The sequence below is a fragment of the Malus domestica genome, chromosome 16 (assembly GCF_042453785.1).
Source record: "Malus domestica chromosome 16, GDT2T_hap1".
NCBI classification, from domain to species: Eukaryota; Viridiplantae; Streptophyta; class Magnoliopsida; order Rosales; family Rosaceae; genus Malus; species Malus domestica.
This window is the reverse complement of record NC_091676.1, coordinates 15,445,347-15,462,988: the sequence shown is the minus strand read 5'-3', so window position 1 is coordinate 15,462,988 and position 17,642 is coordinate 15,445,347. Positions and strand designations below refer to the sequence as shown.

At 35.0% G+C, this 17,642-nt stretch overlaps 1 protein-coding gene and 1 long non-coding RNA gene across 2 annotated transcripts; one reads left to right on the top strand and one right to left on the bottom strand.

The window, feature by feature from the left end:
- Positions 1 to 3,832: 3,832 nt before the first annotated feature.
- On the bottom strand, positions 3,833 to 4,469 carry LOC139192642 (uncharacterized). The gene is made up of 2 exons (XR_011576874.1): positions 4,245 to 4,469; positions 3,833 to 4,151 (listed from the first exon to the last, which is right to left on the bottom strand). It is a non-coding gene; the product is annotated as an uncharacterized lncRNA (long non-coding RNA).
- Positions 4,470 to 8,735: 4,266 nt separating this feature from the next.
- On the top strand, positions 8,736 to 10,211 carry LOC103429613 (probable membrane-associated kinase regulator 1). Its single transcript, XM_008384944.4, has one exon. The coding sequence runs from the start codon at positions 8,946 to 8,948 to the stop codon at positions 10,119 to 10,121; it is 1,176 nt and encodes a 391-aa protein (XP_008383166.3). The 5' UTR covers positions 8,736 to 8,945; the 3' UTR covers positions 10,122 to 10,211.
- The last annotated feature ends 7,431 nt before the right edge of the window (positions 10,212 to 17,642 follow it).

The following is a 17,642-nucleotide window of genomic DNA, read 5'->3' as shown; positions in this document are numbered from 1 at the left end:
AACTTGACCACTAATTTTGAAAATGTAAGGACTTGATCTGTCATTAATTGAGTGATCAACTTTTGCTCCCATTGAAGTAAACGAAAATATAGAGTTATAAGCTCAAATATTTTCTCGAAATGATAAACTCTTTTGACCTCCATTTGGATCAAGCAAGCAATTTTAAAAAGTTGGTGTTGGTTTTGGTTTTAGATGTGGAAATATAATTTTTCCTTGTTGACAACAAAGAGTAAAAATGGGTTCATTTTTTTTTCCAACTTTGTTTGAGAGACTCTTTTAACCAAAAATATACACCATAGTGGACACATTTATAATTTTTATCACCCAAGTCCATGTAATCTTTTGCAACTCCTGCAAAAAATCACATCGAGCAAAGGGAGAAAAAAAAATAGAAAACAAATAAAAGAAAAAGAAAAAGTCAGTGACAATAGGGCTGGGTTCGGTTCTTATCGGTTCGGTTCGGTTCGGCCCAAATTTTTTTTGGTTTTTTTCGGTTCGGTTTTTTTTTCGGTTCGGTTTCGGTTTTTTTCGGTTTTTTTTTTTTTTTTTTTTTCTCTTCCTCCAAAAAATGCAAAACAACCACAACATAAGATAGAAATAGAAAATATGACATGTTTCCTTCTCTCCAGGACGGTTTTTCAATATTCATGAGGGAAGTTACTACTTACTAATTAATCTAAAAACATAAAGTCTCATAAAACTAAAAGTTACGGTCCTTACAGATACATCATTGACTAAGAAGCAAAGGTAAGATACAAAACACAAACTATATGCACAAATGTAGTTATCAGCCATCTAGATACATCATTGATTAAGAAGAAAAAGAAAACAAAACATATCCTGTTTGGCTTCTGCATAAACTTGGGAAACACTTTTGCTTTTTCTAATTCGGTCTTTCCTTCCTCTCTTGTTGATGAGACGTCACGCAGGGATTGGTAGCAGTTTGACGTTAAATTTTTATGTTAGGCAACAACACCATATTTCGATTTCTCTTTCGTGAATCAACTTAATGTGCATCCATTTCAGATGATATAATTGAAATTTCCAGCAACTATAGTACATAGTTACTAGCGAAGAAAACAATGACACCTTAGTTCAAAGTATCTGGATCTACAAACTAAACATGCAACGAGAAAAAACTCTCACATACTTCCCTTAAAGGTTCATCTGCTGTACTGAAAAATTAACTAATGAACCATGTTAGAGCAAAAACGCAACAGTTTGTATTATTTATAACAAAACGTAAACAAGCCTTGTGACTTGAATAAGCTAAAGACAGTCCATGCCATGGCAAAATTTGACAGATTTAAGACAGCATTGCTAATGACTTCAACTCTTCTTCCTCACATCCTGTGTAGTACTAAAATCTTATACAAAACATCTGCAGAACCCATCTCCAGTGACTTAGATGGAACGAGTTCATAGTCATAATGATGAAAGGTTGCTAAGGTGAAACTTAAGCAATTACAGCTCGCATAGAACCAGTCTCCCACGAGGCTCACGAGCAAGCAACAGACCCGTAGCGTCTGTAGACATGACTCCCTGACAAAACATGAACACAACATGCAAGCACTTGAACACAAAATAATCGACTTACAATTGACTCCATCAAAATTTGAAACCCCGATGTTTATCATTTTACCAAATTAAGACAAATGAGTACAACAAAAATGGAGGTAAAGTAGAGCTGCAAGCAAAACAAGCCGAGGGAAGGGACATATCGAAAAGACAAACACAACACAACACAACAAAAATTAAAGAAATCAATCACAAACCATTTACGATATAGACAAATGATCGCAATCAATTCAACAATCCCTACAAACCATTTAAGTACAACCGCAGACTGGAGCCTATATGATAGCGGGTCATATATGTTGACGGAACCAACGAAATTGAAAAAAAAAATCTGCAAAACGCATCATGGGGTGAGAGACTAACCTTGCAAATGAGGGAATTTGTGGGTCGAGACTTGAGCCTTGAAACGGCGAGAGGAAGTCGTGGGTCGCAGGGTGACAGATTCAGATTGAGAGTGAGACGGCGACGGCGAGTGAGAAGGATAAGAGAAAGGTCGCTGAGACGGCGATGGCGAGTGAGAGACAGGTCGCTGAGATGGTGAGAGAGATTTGGAATGACACCGTTCAAGAGAAAGGGAATAGGAATGGGTTTTCGGTTCTATTTGGTGTTTAGGGTTTCAGACAGAGTTCTTCAGAGACTGAAGAAGGATTGAATTGAAGGAAAGGAAGGCATGCGCGATTGGACTTGGACAAACGAATGACACCGTTCAAGAGAAAAACGACGTCGTTTTTCCTTACTTCGGTTCGGTTCGGTTCGATCCGATTTCCGAACCCCAGAAATCGAACTGAACTGAACCAGTTTCGGTTCGGTCCGGTTTTACACTTTTGGTTCGGTTTTTTTTTGTCTCGGTTCGGTATTCGGTTCGATTTTTTTCGGTTTTCGGTTTTTTGAACCCACCCCTAAGTGACAATATGCAATTACCTAAATACTAATGTTAGAACATAGAATAAAAAATAATTATACGAAATTAGAAACATGCCGTTTCTATTTTTTTTTTTTTTTTTAAAAAGGCTTGGCCCTTATTCATGAGTGCACCGTTTTCTCCATTTGAGATTTTTCAAATACTGTTTTCAATATTATTTGACAAATTAACAATATTTTTCTCTTTTTGATCACACGTGTACATTTGTTTTCTAAACACGGTGGAATCCACAATTTCATTATAGTTGACGGATCTAGCAACACAATGATCAACAGAAACTCTGCTTGAGAAAAACACATGTTCAACCAATAAATTTTGAGAAATAAACATGTTAGGTGCGAATAAAACGTCTTCAAAATTTTGCAAACCATGCGCTCTACACATTCTTTTGGATCGGTGATCACATTCGAGAACTATATTAGACTGGCTGTTATCAACGCATTGCTTTCATTTTGTACTATCACTTGTTTGATCATTTAGAGATTTTTTAGACATCATGAAAACAAACAATTTCAGCTATTTGGAAAACAATGAACTGCAAAACAAATTTGTGAAAAAGGAAAAAAAAATCAACGCACAAATAACTCAGATGCCATTAAGACCAAACAGAAACACAATTTTAAATTTAAAACTGTCATTCATTCACTCTAATACACTCAGACCTAGATCCTCATGAAACCAATTTTTAACATCTGGCATTAGGGAAACTTTAAACTCTTGTTTATGCTCTTCTCAAAGTATTTAGATACATATTTATATTCTAACCTATGACAACAATGTAAAAAAAAAACATAGTTTCTTATCCAATTTAATCGGTTCACAAACCTCCTTAAGAATTCTCCATTTTAACAAAAATTTCAATCAGATACATTTCTAATTAAGCTCTAAGATATCCATGTAAACAAAATCATACAAAGCAACGAAATAATTCATAAAAGCAGACCCACTCTCTCAAATCCTGAAATATCCATCAAAAGACAATCACAAAAAATTAAATTTGAAAAACAAAAATATACCACAGCTCAAGGCAGCAATATGATTTAACGACAAAAAGCAATACTAACCTATTACAATAACATCTATAGTGATTCTCTATTGTAAGCAATTAGTTTTGCTAAGCATACTCGATTATTTTGTAAACTATCATTTATTCAGAAACCGAAAATGATTTATTTGCTTAAGTTGTTAATTACAACAACACAAACATTGACAAACCAACAGAAAACTTGCAAAATACCATAAACCTCCAATTATTTACACCTTTCCATATTCATTTTTTACATCCATCAATTCGACCAACACATGGGTTCATCCACCAACAGCATAAAAAAATTTAAATCACAATTAAACTTAATACTTTATATCATAATTTCCCTCTCAGTTTTCCTGTTTTCTATATAGAAACCAAAACCAGAAAACTTTACAAAATTGGAGTCATTTGACTCATCTGTTTTCACAAATCACAAGCCCCTTTTAATCCAATATTTCCAAATACATATTAAAATTGGGATAAACATAAGCAGAGATAACACACCCAAAAATTACATATTAAAATTGGGATAAATAGAAGCAGAGATAACACACCCAAAAGATTATCAACAGCGTTCCAATCCTCTCTCAATTAGAGATTTATGAATTGAGATAACAAAAACTGCAATTGATCCCAAAACCAAACGGTTAGGGTTTGGTCTAAAGTAACAAAAATCGAAAATTAAAACTCAAATAAAACTATTATAAAATCTACCTGAGTTCGATCAAATTTGTTTCACCATGATTTGAAGATAGGCCGCTCCCACACAGACTCACAAATTGGGTAGAAATCAAACGACAACGGCAAAACCCCAAACGGCAAAATAAACGAACACTATGAGGTTTTGGCTTGCCAATTGCAAATTTAAGAAAAGGGGCGAAACACACTTTCTACTGTAGAAAAGTCGAAACAACACTCTCAGCACAGGAAAAACCGAGGGCAAATCTGTCCGGACACTGATGATAAACAGTGCCGGGGAAACTCAGTTTTAGTATATATAATGATGTCGCAGTACTCATTCAATTTTTTTCTTTTTTAAATCATTTGAAGAAGCTTCCTGAAAAGTGCATTTGTGATATAATCACTTTCAATTTTTCACGTCAAAAGCTGCTATAAACCCTTTTGGTTATTTGAAAACGCATTAATCATTTTAAACCCATTATTGTTAAACACGAATCCAGATCTTCTTTACGAGGATCCTGAAGATCCATAAATCATGTCCGTTTATCGTACATCGTACGGTCAAAAATTATTTTAAATATTTTTATTTAAAATCAAACACAAACAGTACATCAAAAAAATTGATTACACAATGTACGATGAACGGACACGATTCATAGATTCCAAAGATCCTTACCAAAATAATCCGGAGAAAATTCTGTTGGATCAAACACGACCTACTTGGCATTTTTAATCCTTTTAAAATCACACACACACACACAACCACATTAACTGTATTATTGTAGCGATTCTAGTGATCACACAAGCCTGCCGTCGTCCAACATACTTATACAGTGGCAATGCTCTCACTAATACAGGTTAGAGGTGCAAACGCGGTTAGGCCCATTTAAGGTCGTCTCACGTGGACTTAGGTACCGTTTGGTACGTGGGATGAGACGAGACGGAAAGAGATTAGCCGTTCCGTTCCATGTTTGATGTGCCTAAAAACTGTGGAATGGGTTGTCCCATGAGACGAAATTTGGTTGATTTTTCGTTCCACATTTTCCCCCTGGAACGACCCGTTCCACATCCGTGGAACACAAATTTATAACATTTTATGACAAAATTTCTCCTTATCTTTTTCAATATTTATATCATCCGTTCCATCATGTTCCGTCCCGTCCCGTTCCGTCCCGATCCATACCAAACGGTACCTTAGGCCATCTCCAACCGAGGGCTGGCCAGAGGGCTCGTTTGAGCCCTCTAGCCCTCCAAGATTCCCCAAGATATTAATATTTTAATGAACAGTACAGGGCCATATTTGCCTCCGTCTCCAACCGAGGGCCAGAGGGCCAAAGGGCTCGTTTTAGCCCTGTCACAAAAAACCGTCTCCAACCGAGGGCCAAAGGGCCATAGGACCAAACATAATTTATTATTTAAATTTAAAAACTACAACAACTTAAATTTAAAAACAACAACTTATATTTAAACACTACAAATTAAATTTAAAAACAACATTAACTTAAATTTAAAAATTACAACGACTTAAATTTAATACCCATAATTAATATCATCTTCATCATCCGCCATTGTAGGAGTATAGTCAGAGGTAAACAATTGCCGCCGAGCCATAATTTCTTTTTTTTTCCTATCAAAATAGGCCTTACTCATTGGAGTGTAATCCGAAGTGTTCCTTTCCATATTCTTATCATCCATCTCTTCTTGTATTTGTTTGGCTCACTCTTCATGTCTACACTTCCTTTCTTCCGCCTCACGGGCATTTTGCTCCGCCAGTAATCGAAATGAGGCCGCCACTTCATGTTGAGCGGCGTAATCAGCATTTGCCTTGCCCTTTTCCCTCAACCTTCGGGCCTTGTTTCGTCCCATAGGCCTAGGTAAAGAAATTTCGGACGGAGTCGGATTTTCTACCCTTGTTTGTTGAATGGTAGGAGATCCATCTTCATTCATATCTACAGATGGGGATGCAGCTTCCAAAGGATCCACTCTATGTTGAGGTGGATCTTCAAATAACACCCACCATTTACAAATTTCCCAACAACCGTGAAACTGAAAGGGTTTTGAGCTGCCCTCCATATACAATTCCTCCGCTTGGCGTACCTAGAAAATATAATTAAAAAAATTTTAGGAAATTAATTCACGAAATTAAATGTAATATAATTAAACATTTAAAATAAACTGTAAAAACACTAACTTCGTCATAGTAATTGGCGCCGCTTTCATGTCTACGTGCTGCTGCTAATAGTGCTTGATGCCATTTATTCAAACTTGGATGAAGATGTTTCTTCCATCTTGAAGAACAACTTTCGTGGTTTCGGGTATTCGGTGGAGTGGTGCCTTCGTAGAACTCTAAGTATTTTTTGGACACACGAGTCCAAACACCTTCACTTGTTTGAGAAATCCCCCTCACACTATCTTCTGAGATCCATCTATAAGCCTTGCAAAGAGCTTCATCTTCTTTTCGGGTCCAAGCCCTACCTTTCATTGCAGATGAGGCCATTTTTTTTGAAAAAAAATGAAGGAAATATTGAAGGAAATATTGCAAATGAAGTGAAGAAATATTATAGATGAAGGAAATATTGAAAAATTGAAACAAATATTATAGATGAAGGAAATATTGGAAAATATATTGAAGGAAATATTGAAAAATTAAAACAAATATTATAGATGAAGGAAATATTAGAAAATATATTGAAGGAAATATTGAAGGAAATATTGAAAAATATTGAAGAATGAAATATTGCAAATGAAGTGAAGAATTGAAAGAACTTCACCATATTTATAGAAGAAAGAAATGTTTAAAATAAATTAAAAAAAAAAAAAAAAAAAAAAAAAAACCAACGGCTAGCTGACTCAGCTAGCCGTTAGATTCAAAAATATTTCAAACTATTAGTGTCGGTTATAACCGACACTAATAGCAGAACTATTAAAAAAAAAAAACCCTTTAATGCTGTCGGTTTTAACCGACAGCAATAGGAAATATTAAAAAAAAAAATAGCCAGCCAGCGGGCTGGCTGGCTGGCCGAAAGCAGCCAACCCTCTAGCCCTCCAGCCCTCTCCGATCCCGTGGGACCCTCCCAGATTCCAGAGCCCTCTGGCCTAGCCCTCGGTTGGAGACGGTTTTAGGACTATTTTTGGCCCTCTGGTCCTCTGGACCCTTCAGTTGGAGATGGCCTTAGGTCGCGTTTGAGTCGGCTCATTTAATAAAAAATTTGTACTTGGGCCGAATCAATTAATAAAATATTTAACCCTGCCTAGCCCTCGAATCCTGGCCTTTTAGGACCTATATCGTGTTGTCTGAGTCATTAAACAGGTCGACTTCAGCAAAACTAAATTTTTAATTATTTAAAAATTTTAAAAAAATTATCTGGACATATTACTAAGCTAAATATAACTAGTATTAAGTTTTACTAACCTTAAAATGTATGTTTGTAATTGAAAAAAATAATGAATAAATGAGATTTTCCATAATGAGTTAGGGCCGCACGCTGTGCTCGGCCTATGACGGGCCAATGGGCCGTGAACTGGTCAGTCCATTATGTCTATACCTTAGGCTCGGTCCACCCATTTTTTACAAATCCTGTCACGTCGTATTGAGTTAATTTTTTTTTTAGTACAATGATAAATTTTACTTAAATTATTCAATGAACAATCTAATTTGGTATCGAATTAATCATCTACGAAATTCGAATCTAAAACGTCTCATTTACAAATAAAAAAGTAATACAACTAAATCGTAGTACTGAATGACCATACTATTTCTTATTTAAATAAACTTGAAACATATCGTGCCTTATTTAAGGAGGTGGTGCTCGCCCTTCAGCACCCTGGCTTCTTCGATTAATGCACTAATTAACTCAAAGATACCTTACATAAATACATGAAGTAAACCCCACCTTTCACGTTTCAGACACGTGATACCTTACAATCTAATCAGTACCCACTGCTATCGTCATACACAGCAGTCAGCCAAAAGAAAGGGCAGTAATTTTTTCGGTTTATTTAGGACGAATGAGATCCTCTATCGATTTTTTTTTTTTTAAGGATTTCAAGAATCATTCAATCATATCAATTAATTGTATATTGTGCGGTCAGGAATTATTACAATTTTTTTATTTAAAATTAAATATAAATAGTATATAACGAAAATTGACTGCATAATTTACGATAAACGAACATGATTGAAGGATCACTGAGATCCTCACAAAGAGGATATGTAGAGGATCTTCATTCATTCAGGACACCATTGTATCATCTTATTATTTTTCTTAAATTATAATATATATATATATATATATGTTTTTTTTATTGATGTAAGTGGGACGTTTTAATCAAGTTGTTAATTCTTATTAGGAAAATAGTGGGGAGATTATGTTTTTAACTCCTATTTGTAATCTTATGATATAGTTGTTGATGGTTAAAATTTTTATTTAATTATTTAAATAAAAAATACAATCATTAATCGTCGTATCATGCAATCTACAAAATATGATTCAATTAAGGGGTGAAAAAAAAATGTTACTTGTGTTACTCATAACCATAAAGAGATGAAGAGAAAAATAAGAATTCAAACTTGGAGACCCATCATCCCATGTGAGCTTCAAAACCCAGATCCACGCAAATTTTAACGTACAAAACACCACCCACCACCTCTCCAAAAATTGACGGACCACAAAAACCCTCATCAAACTCACAAAAATCATTACCATGTAACTTGATTTGCTCAACACACCAAAAATGGAGACGTTGAGCACGGCAAAAGATCCGACCAATAATATGACCAAGCCCAATCCTCACCCTCACCGCCGTCACCTCCACCAAAAATCTCAAACCTTACCGCCCTCACCCACGCACTCCTTCCATTCCTCCTCCTCCTCTTCCTCCGACTTCGAGTTCACCATCTCTCTCTCCCCTCGCAAATCCTCCAACGCCGTCTGCCCCGCCGACGAGCTCTTCTACAAAGGACAGATCCTCCCTCTCCACCTCTCCCCTCGCCTCTCCATGGTCCGGACCCTCCTCCTCCCCTCCTCCACGTCCTACTCTTCCTCCTCCGACACCACCACGTCGCGCGACTCCACCGGCAGCTCCTCCAACGAGTCACGAGATTCTACCTCCTCTTTTGCCAGCGACCTCGTGCTCTTGGCAGACCAATCATGCGACTCCTCCCGCCGCCCCAGCTCCGTCACGGAGGAAAACAACGAAGAGTCGTTGTTCAAGCGCGCCTTCAACTATAACAACAACAATAAGTACGTGAGCGTCCACTCCAACGACGGCGTTTCGAAGAAGAAGTACTTCTCGTTATCGAGATTCTCCTCCGTGTTCAAGAAGGAGCCGAAAGTGCAGAAAGACAACACTCTAGATCCTCACAACAACGCCGCCACGGCGGGGCTCGGATCTAACAATGCAGTGAAACCTAAACGCATGAGCACTACTGCCAAGGAGGTTATTAGTAAGTACTTGAAGAAGGTGAAGCCCTTGTATGAAAAACTCTCCCAAAAACAACAACAAAAAATGGGGGGAGGAGGAGGACTGGGGGTCACGACCACAACAACGAAAACACCCGACAAATGCACGGCGACGGCGGCAAGGAATACTAATAAAGATTATGGCTCTAATAATCATGGATTATTTTCCCATTCCTTCTCCGGTAACCTGAGGTACCCTAGAAAGAGAGGGTGCGTTTCTAGCTGCCCTTCTTCAATGCGGGGATCTCCGAGCCACTCGGGGATTCTTTCCCGCACTGGGGGTCTAACGGGCTCGGGTGGTGGTGGCCCTAGTAGTGGCACGTCATCGTACGGGGACAGATCGTCGATGGAGGAGCTTCAGAGTGCAATTCAAGGCGCAATTACTCATTGCAAGAACTCCTTGGTTCATGGCAAGAGCACTACAACCATGGTCAGTCATGAGATTTGAGATCCAAGTTAATTATTAAATGTAAAATAATTAATTAATTAATTTGTATGACTAATTAGATCCCAAGTTAATTATAAGTATTTTTATCTCTGTGTTTGTTACCAAGAGAGAGCTAGGTCATCTAATTAGCTGCATACATGACGGTTTCAAAAAAACTTACAGAGAACAAATTTATTTATGGTAACGTTTTGATTTAATAATATAATAACTTATATAAATTAATCTTCATGTATCATTACATTATTTAATCAAAACACCATATAATAGTGAATTTTTACATGCAAGTTGCTTTCAGATGATGCATGTGATGGGTGGTATTGTGGAAACACTCATTTGGATTTGGTCTCAAATATTAAGGAATCGATCAAAATTGGTTATGTTAGCCCTTGGAACTTGAATCTTGTTTTTCTAGGGTTGTGTTTGGTTTGTTGGCTTTTGGTTTTTCGATTATTTGACCGCAAAAAACTAAAACTGTACTTAAACGTAAATTATTATAGCATGAAGTAATGCTTTTGGCTTTTGCTTTTTCCGTGTTTGTTTGTGATGATTATTTCAGTTGTCGTAACCTTTTATGGATCAGCTTTTTTCTGAAAATGTGTATGACTGTTTCTAACTTTTATATATTTTGGAAATTGACTTTTTAGTCAAAATAATATTTTATATTTTAATTTTAAATTTGTTCACCGTCAGTTAATAGATACTTTGAATTTATTTACTGTTAATCATTTTAACTCTTCTATGATAGATACTTTAAATTTGTTCACCATCAATCATTTTGACTCTTTCATGAAAATTTTTTGTTAAATAAGGAATAAAATGACAAAATATTTTCAATTTAATAAATGTTTAGACAAAAATTAAGGTATTTTTGTCATTTTATTCTTATTTTAACGGAAATTTTTCACGGAATGACCAAAATATTCTCAGGAACCATTTTCAGCTAAAAATCCTTTGGAAGTTATTTGTATGAATCAAGTTTATATAAGTCGATATAACATATGTCATAATATAACTACAGTAACATGGAAAGCATATTCTAAAATATAACATATCAATTATATCGTTTATTTATATTATAATACATTATGGAATACTTTGTGTTCCGGTACACATAAAATATTTTGTAAGTTCTGGCTTTAAAATAATTAAAAGAAAAATTAGAAAATTAAATTAAATGGGAGAAAGTTAGGCACATGGTCATTTCAGTTTGTTGAGGCTTGACTTGAGGTCAGCCATGTGCGTAAAGCTTCAGAGGTCGTGATTGGATAAAGACGGTGGATATTTTAATACAGGAAGCAGCTGCCAAGCCTCCAATTTTATGGACATTTTTTCAAATCTAAGTAGTACAAAAAATTCAGATAACAGAGTAGGCCCCTAGATGTTTGTTGGAATTGGATGGGTAAGGTTACCGTTTCCTTTAAGTTGTGTTTGTTTTCCAGCGTTTTGATATTCCGCGAATTTGTTTAGCGGTAGGATGAAAGATTTGAACCTATCAAAATCTTAACTCTCTATACTAACAGCACAAGAAAAAAAAATTTGTTTGTTTTTTATTCATTCGTTGTGTGGTGAGGTTCTTCAAAACGAATATGGAACAAGAACAACATGTTAATTAATTACTATGCTTGTATATGTCACACATTTACAGTTAAATCAAGTTTATAGATTATTATGGCAAATATTTCGGAAACAAAATCATGGAGGAGGACAAAATCACATTAATTCAGACCTGGTAGATTGTCTTTTGTCAGATCGATGACACTCTTCTGAATCTAACTTGTTTCATGTGGACCTTAAACAAATAATACAATGGCCTCCTCAATGAACAATAGCCACCCCTTTCACACCACGTACTACTACTAGTACAGTATTTGGGGGTTGGGGCCATATATGTAAAGTTTGAATAGTATCTATCAACCGTTGCAAAAGTTTTTTTTATAGGAAGTCACTATATCGGTATCTTAAACTAATCACACGTTATAACATGAGAGAGTTATAATGCATAGTGCATAGTGAACTTAAAGTGCGATTGCCTCATTGACAGGACAAGCGGAAAACCATATTTTAAGAGGCCCTAAAGTATATGTATGTATATAGAGAGAGGGGTAATTACATGTGGTTTACATTAACTTTGAAAGGAAACTTTCAACAAATGACATATGAAGTTTTTCAATTTAGTCCAACATCCCAAACTAAACAACTTCACCATTAACCACCCAGAGTTCAATTTATCTTACAATTTGGCAAATATGTCCACTTCCATTCACCCTTCCGTCAAATAATGGTACAGACAAAAACAATACCTTTTTCAAGGCCACTCACACCATTTCACTCGACTATATTGAGTTTATATTTGACGAGTGTTAAAAAAAATTGAGTAAAAATGTTGAGCTTTATGAAGGAGAAAAAAACTGATATGCACATATTTTGATTGCAATAGGGTTTATGTTTGGAAGGACAAATAGTTTATATATCCTAGTTACGGTAAACGACGAGAATGCCATGCAAACATGATTTATGTTTAAAAGGATAAATAGTTTATATATCCTAGTTGTTTCACTTTGTTACATGCAATGATAGGATACTTGAACTAATTGGAAAACGCCATGTCTGAACAACTCTAGTAGTCTTGAACAGTAAAGCTAAGCACGAGGGACAGCTTAATTTGGCATGATTATGCTCCTCGGCATTGTTCTCGCATTTGAGTGGTTGTGCTAGCAGCCTCCCAAGGACGACGATAACTAGTTCTGTGGGGGTTGCTTGCTGCATGCACATGCACATGCAGTTAGATCGATATATCAATATCGTTCTCCTGTACTCATGATTTAAGAAAAATATAGTCATTCACCAATCGATCTAATTCAACAGTAGAAAAGAAAAACAACAATAAAAATTAAACTACCGCCTAAATTAGTTTACCACATAATCACATTGCAATCGACATGCACAAATTAATAGATCATATATATATATATATATATATATATATCACCACCATTTGAGTTGACCATATCCCTATCTTGCGTGCGAATGCATTTGTAAAATACTTAATCAAAAGAAAGAGATGAGTGAGGCAATCTAGATTAGTAAGGGAAGTGATCTTCATACTCTCTTGTTACACCTACACTTTTATCATTAGTATATGCAAGGTCCATCATTTCCCTTGACGTAGGATTGATAGTCACAACAAAACTTAGTATTAATTGACTGTTAACGGTTAACACCGCACATAGCATCACATGGCATGCCAACATTGTGTTACTAATTTTCTCAAATTATATTATATGCTAGTGACGAGTTTATACTTTAGGCTATAATATCAGTCAATAATATGTTATAATATAAGTGAATCAATACCATATTTTTTTGGCTTATTAGTCGAAATACCCCCTGAAACTACCACTTCACCCCTGGAGCTGGTTTTGTCTCACTTTGCCCCTTGAAACTGACATTTTCAACTCTTTTGTCTCATTTTACCGACTTCCGTTAATGGACTGTTAAATTTAAGGGTATTTTAGACAATTCAGTTTTTACACGTTTATTCCACACTAAACAAGTCTCAATTTTATTTTTGACAACTCTAATTCAAACGCATATATTTTGGGCATTTTTTTAAAATAAATTATTCAATCAATAGAAAAATTCGAAGCAACAAAATCATTGTATCAACCAAAATAAGAGTTATATTTGTTTGTAGAGTAATTTCACCTACAACAAAAAAAAAATCATTTAAAGCAAATGTGCACACTTTGAAACAAAAAAATTTTGAGCACTGATTCCACTAGGCATAAGCTTGTTCAAACTATGCACATTTGCTTTAAATGATTTTTTTTTTTTTGGTTTGGGAAATATTTTGGATCAGATAGCTTAATGGTATAATGATTTTGTTGTAATGAATATTTTTCAATTGCGAAGTTTCGAGCCAATACATGGATGTTTTGCAAGTGAAATGACTCTACGAACAAATGTAACCATTATTCTGGTTGATACAATGATTTGGTTGCTCGGAATTTTTCTATTGATTGAATAATTTATTTTTAAAAATGCCCAAAATTTATGCGTTTGAATTAGAGTTGTCAAAAATAAAATTAAGACCTTTTAGTGTGTAGGCTAGAGGTAAATAAATGTGTAAAAACTGAAATGTCTAAAATATGCTTAAATTTAACATTTCATTACAGAACTGGGTAAAGTGAGACAAAAAAGTTGAAAATGTCAGTTTCAGGGGGTAAAGTAAGACAAAACCAGTTTCAGGGGCTAAACTGAGACTCAATGGCAGGTTCAAAGAGCATTTCGACTAATAAGCCTTTTTTTTTTCTTATAACAATCAATAGTTAGGGGGGGGGGAATCAAATATTGAATTTCAAGTAAAAAAAAACCGAAAATAAATGTTCTTAATTACTTGAGTTAGAAGCCCCGTACAATCGGTAAAACCATACTCAGAAGTTACTAAAAATGAGAGTGGAGATAGCTTAGGTGGCAAAACAAGAATTAACTTGACTCCTCAATGGATGAGAAAGAGTTCCTCCTCAAGATGTTACTGATTCACAAGCTTTGTGTTTGTGATCAGATTAGTTCATATTATAAATCATTATGTAATGATCATCTCTGCAAAAAGTCAATAAAATACGAGATCGTTTAGTTATCAAACTATATAAAAATAAATAGTCGGATATCGTAAAACCATTATAAACCATTATCTATTTGCTACAGTTGATTGACTAAACAACCTTATTTTAATTTTTTTTTTTCGCGGAAATGATCTTACAGAGTGATTTATAATATGAACGGTTCTGGTCATAAACACAAAGTTTCATAAATCGATTACAAAGTGTCTTGAGGAAGAACTCCTTCCTTAATTTAAAGAGCCAATCTTTCTTCGTTGGTAAATGTGGATGTAGATTGGATTACGTCCAGAGTTCGATTATCTCCATCGAAAGAACAAAAGAAGTGGCTCCCTCAAGCAGGAGAGATTTTTCAGTGTGACCAGTACACATAGTGGTACACCACGTGTCATTATGCAAATGGTGGGATGTGTGCTAAAAAGTTAATAACTTAAAAAATAAAATTTCCCACCACTCCTATTAAAACACGTGGTGTACCACTTGTGTTCCCGTCACAATTCACTACTACAAAATTATCTATAACTGGCGGTTTAAAAACCGATAAAAAACGTATATTAATGTCGGATTTTAAGCAAAATCCGACAGAAAGTGGATGCAGTGGCAGATAAAATAAGCGACCGAATTGCCTGCGTCAGGAAATGAATTTTTCGACAGAAAATACTCTAAAACAGACAGAAATTGTGTCGGATATAACCGACAGATAATAAATTAATAATTAATAAATAATAGCATTTTCTGTCGGATAAAACTGACAGAAAATATAAAAATCGACAGAACTTATGTCGGTTATAACCGACAAGGAATATATTAATAATAAATAAGACCATTTTCTGTCGGATAAAACCGACAGAAAATATAAAAACCGACAAAACTTGTGTCAGTTATAACCGATAGGGAATATATTAATAATAAATAAGACTATTCTCTGTCGGATAAAACCGACAACAAATAGATGAATAATAAAAAAATATATATAAAAAGGACATGACAACATTATCCCTTCTCCTTCTTCTCATCATTCTTCTTCTGCTCAGAATGACCCAACATGCTTGAACCAGATTCTGCAGCAATGAGCTAATAAGGTACACCATATTCTTCACTTCCTACAGTTCATCCTGAAAAGACAAAGCAATGAGGATCAAATTGGTTAACCATCTCCGACCATTGATTGATGAAATGGCGAAGAGTATGATTTGGCACCATGTATGGATCATGAAGCTTCTGCATTATGACAGGACATGAGAGATTACCTGAGGAAAGCCATTTTTCGATAATCGACTTGTCGTATGTTTGGCCTGTGCAGAGAGTGATTGGATCTTTGAATAAGTCCACACTGATTGGGCATTTGAACAGATGGGGAAATTCTCATTTCTTCAACTTGTTCTTTCATATATGGACAATGGATGAAAACCCAACTCAAACAAATTTACAAATGCGCGTATGTGTGTGTGTGTGTGTGTGGGTGGGTGGGTGGGTGGGTGAGGGGTGGGGGGGGAATAACATTACCAACATGCAAAACATGAATTAAATCATAGGTGGAAGCATGTGGAATGACTTACAGCGCTTTGCTTGTCTCTGTGCTCAAGAGCTTGCATAGCTTCTGCCTTGTTCATCCATGGTGATTAAAGCGAGAAGGAGAAGGAAATGAGGAGAAGAGAAAAGGGGGAAGGGAGAAGCACCGGCGCAAGGAAAGAGATGGAGGGGTTTTATTTTGGAATATTGTCATTATTGTCGGTTAAAACCGACATAAATTTTTTTTTAAAATAAAAATGAACATAAAAGTTTCATTACTGTCGGTTATAACCGACAAAAACAAAATGGCAGCAAAAATCCCTCCAAAATTCCCCCCCAAAATTTTGTTACGGTTTAAAAAAATTAAATAATAATTGTTTGGCTTAATAAATAAATAAATAATATGTATTTAAATAGAATACGTTTTTAAAAATTAAATAAATAATTGTTTGGTTTAATAGATCATTTTTACACTTTTGGTTTAATAGATAATAACCCATGTAAAATATGCGATAAAGAAACAAAAAGAGAATTGTACAATGAAAATGACATCACACAAACTAAATATTGTTCAATCAATACTTGAAAAATATAAATAAAAATTTAGCACAAATTACTTTTCCCACTTCAAAATTTAGGCAAATTTAACGGAGATATGCATTCTACGAAACTAGTTTCCATGATCTAACCGTCAAACTTGTTTGTAGATACTACAAGATCGCATACGTAAAAAATCGCAAAAAAAACAACATTCAGAGATTAGGTAACAAAACAAAAGTTTTCGACAGTTACGAACGAAAAATCACAATTTAACGATTATTTTAGCTCTGATTTTAATGATTTTTTTACAGCAACACTTCTCGACCTTATAAGAATGCAATGAATAAATTTAATCTTCAAATTAAAATATTTACACTAGTGGATACCACAAAATCTTATTTTATACTTAATGGAATTATAATATTAACTTTAAGTGTTTGTTTAATCTACCGTTTTGATGCGATATGCATCCTACGAAACTTTTTTCAACGATCCAACCGTCAAACTTATTTGTACACACTTCGAGATTGCATACATAAAAAATCACAAAAAACAAGCATTCATAGATTATGTAACAAAACAAAAGTTTTCGACAGTTATAAACGAAAAATCACAATTTAATGGTTATTTTAGCTCCGATTTTAATGATTTTTTACAGCTACACTCCTCGACCCTATAAGAATGCATTGAATGAATTTGATCTTCAATTTAAAATATTTACACTAGTGGATACCACAAAATCTTATTTTATACTTGTTAATGCACAAAACCGGAGGTCTTGGAACAACGTAAATCCGACCGTAAATCTGCTAATAAGGGAGAGAGAGAACTCTGAATATGAGAGTGAGAG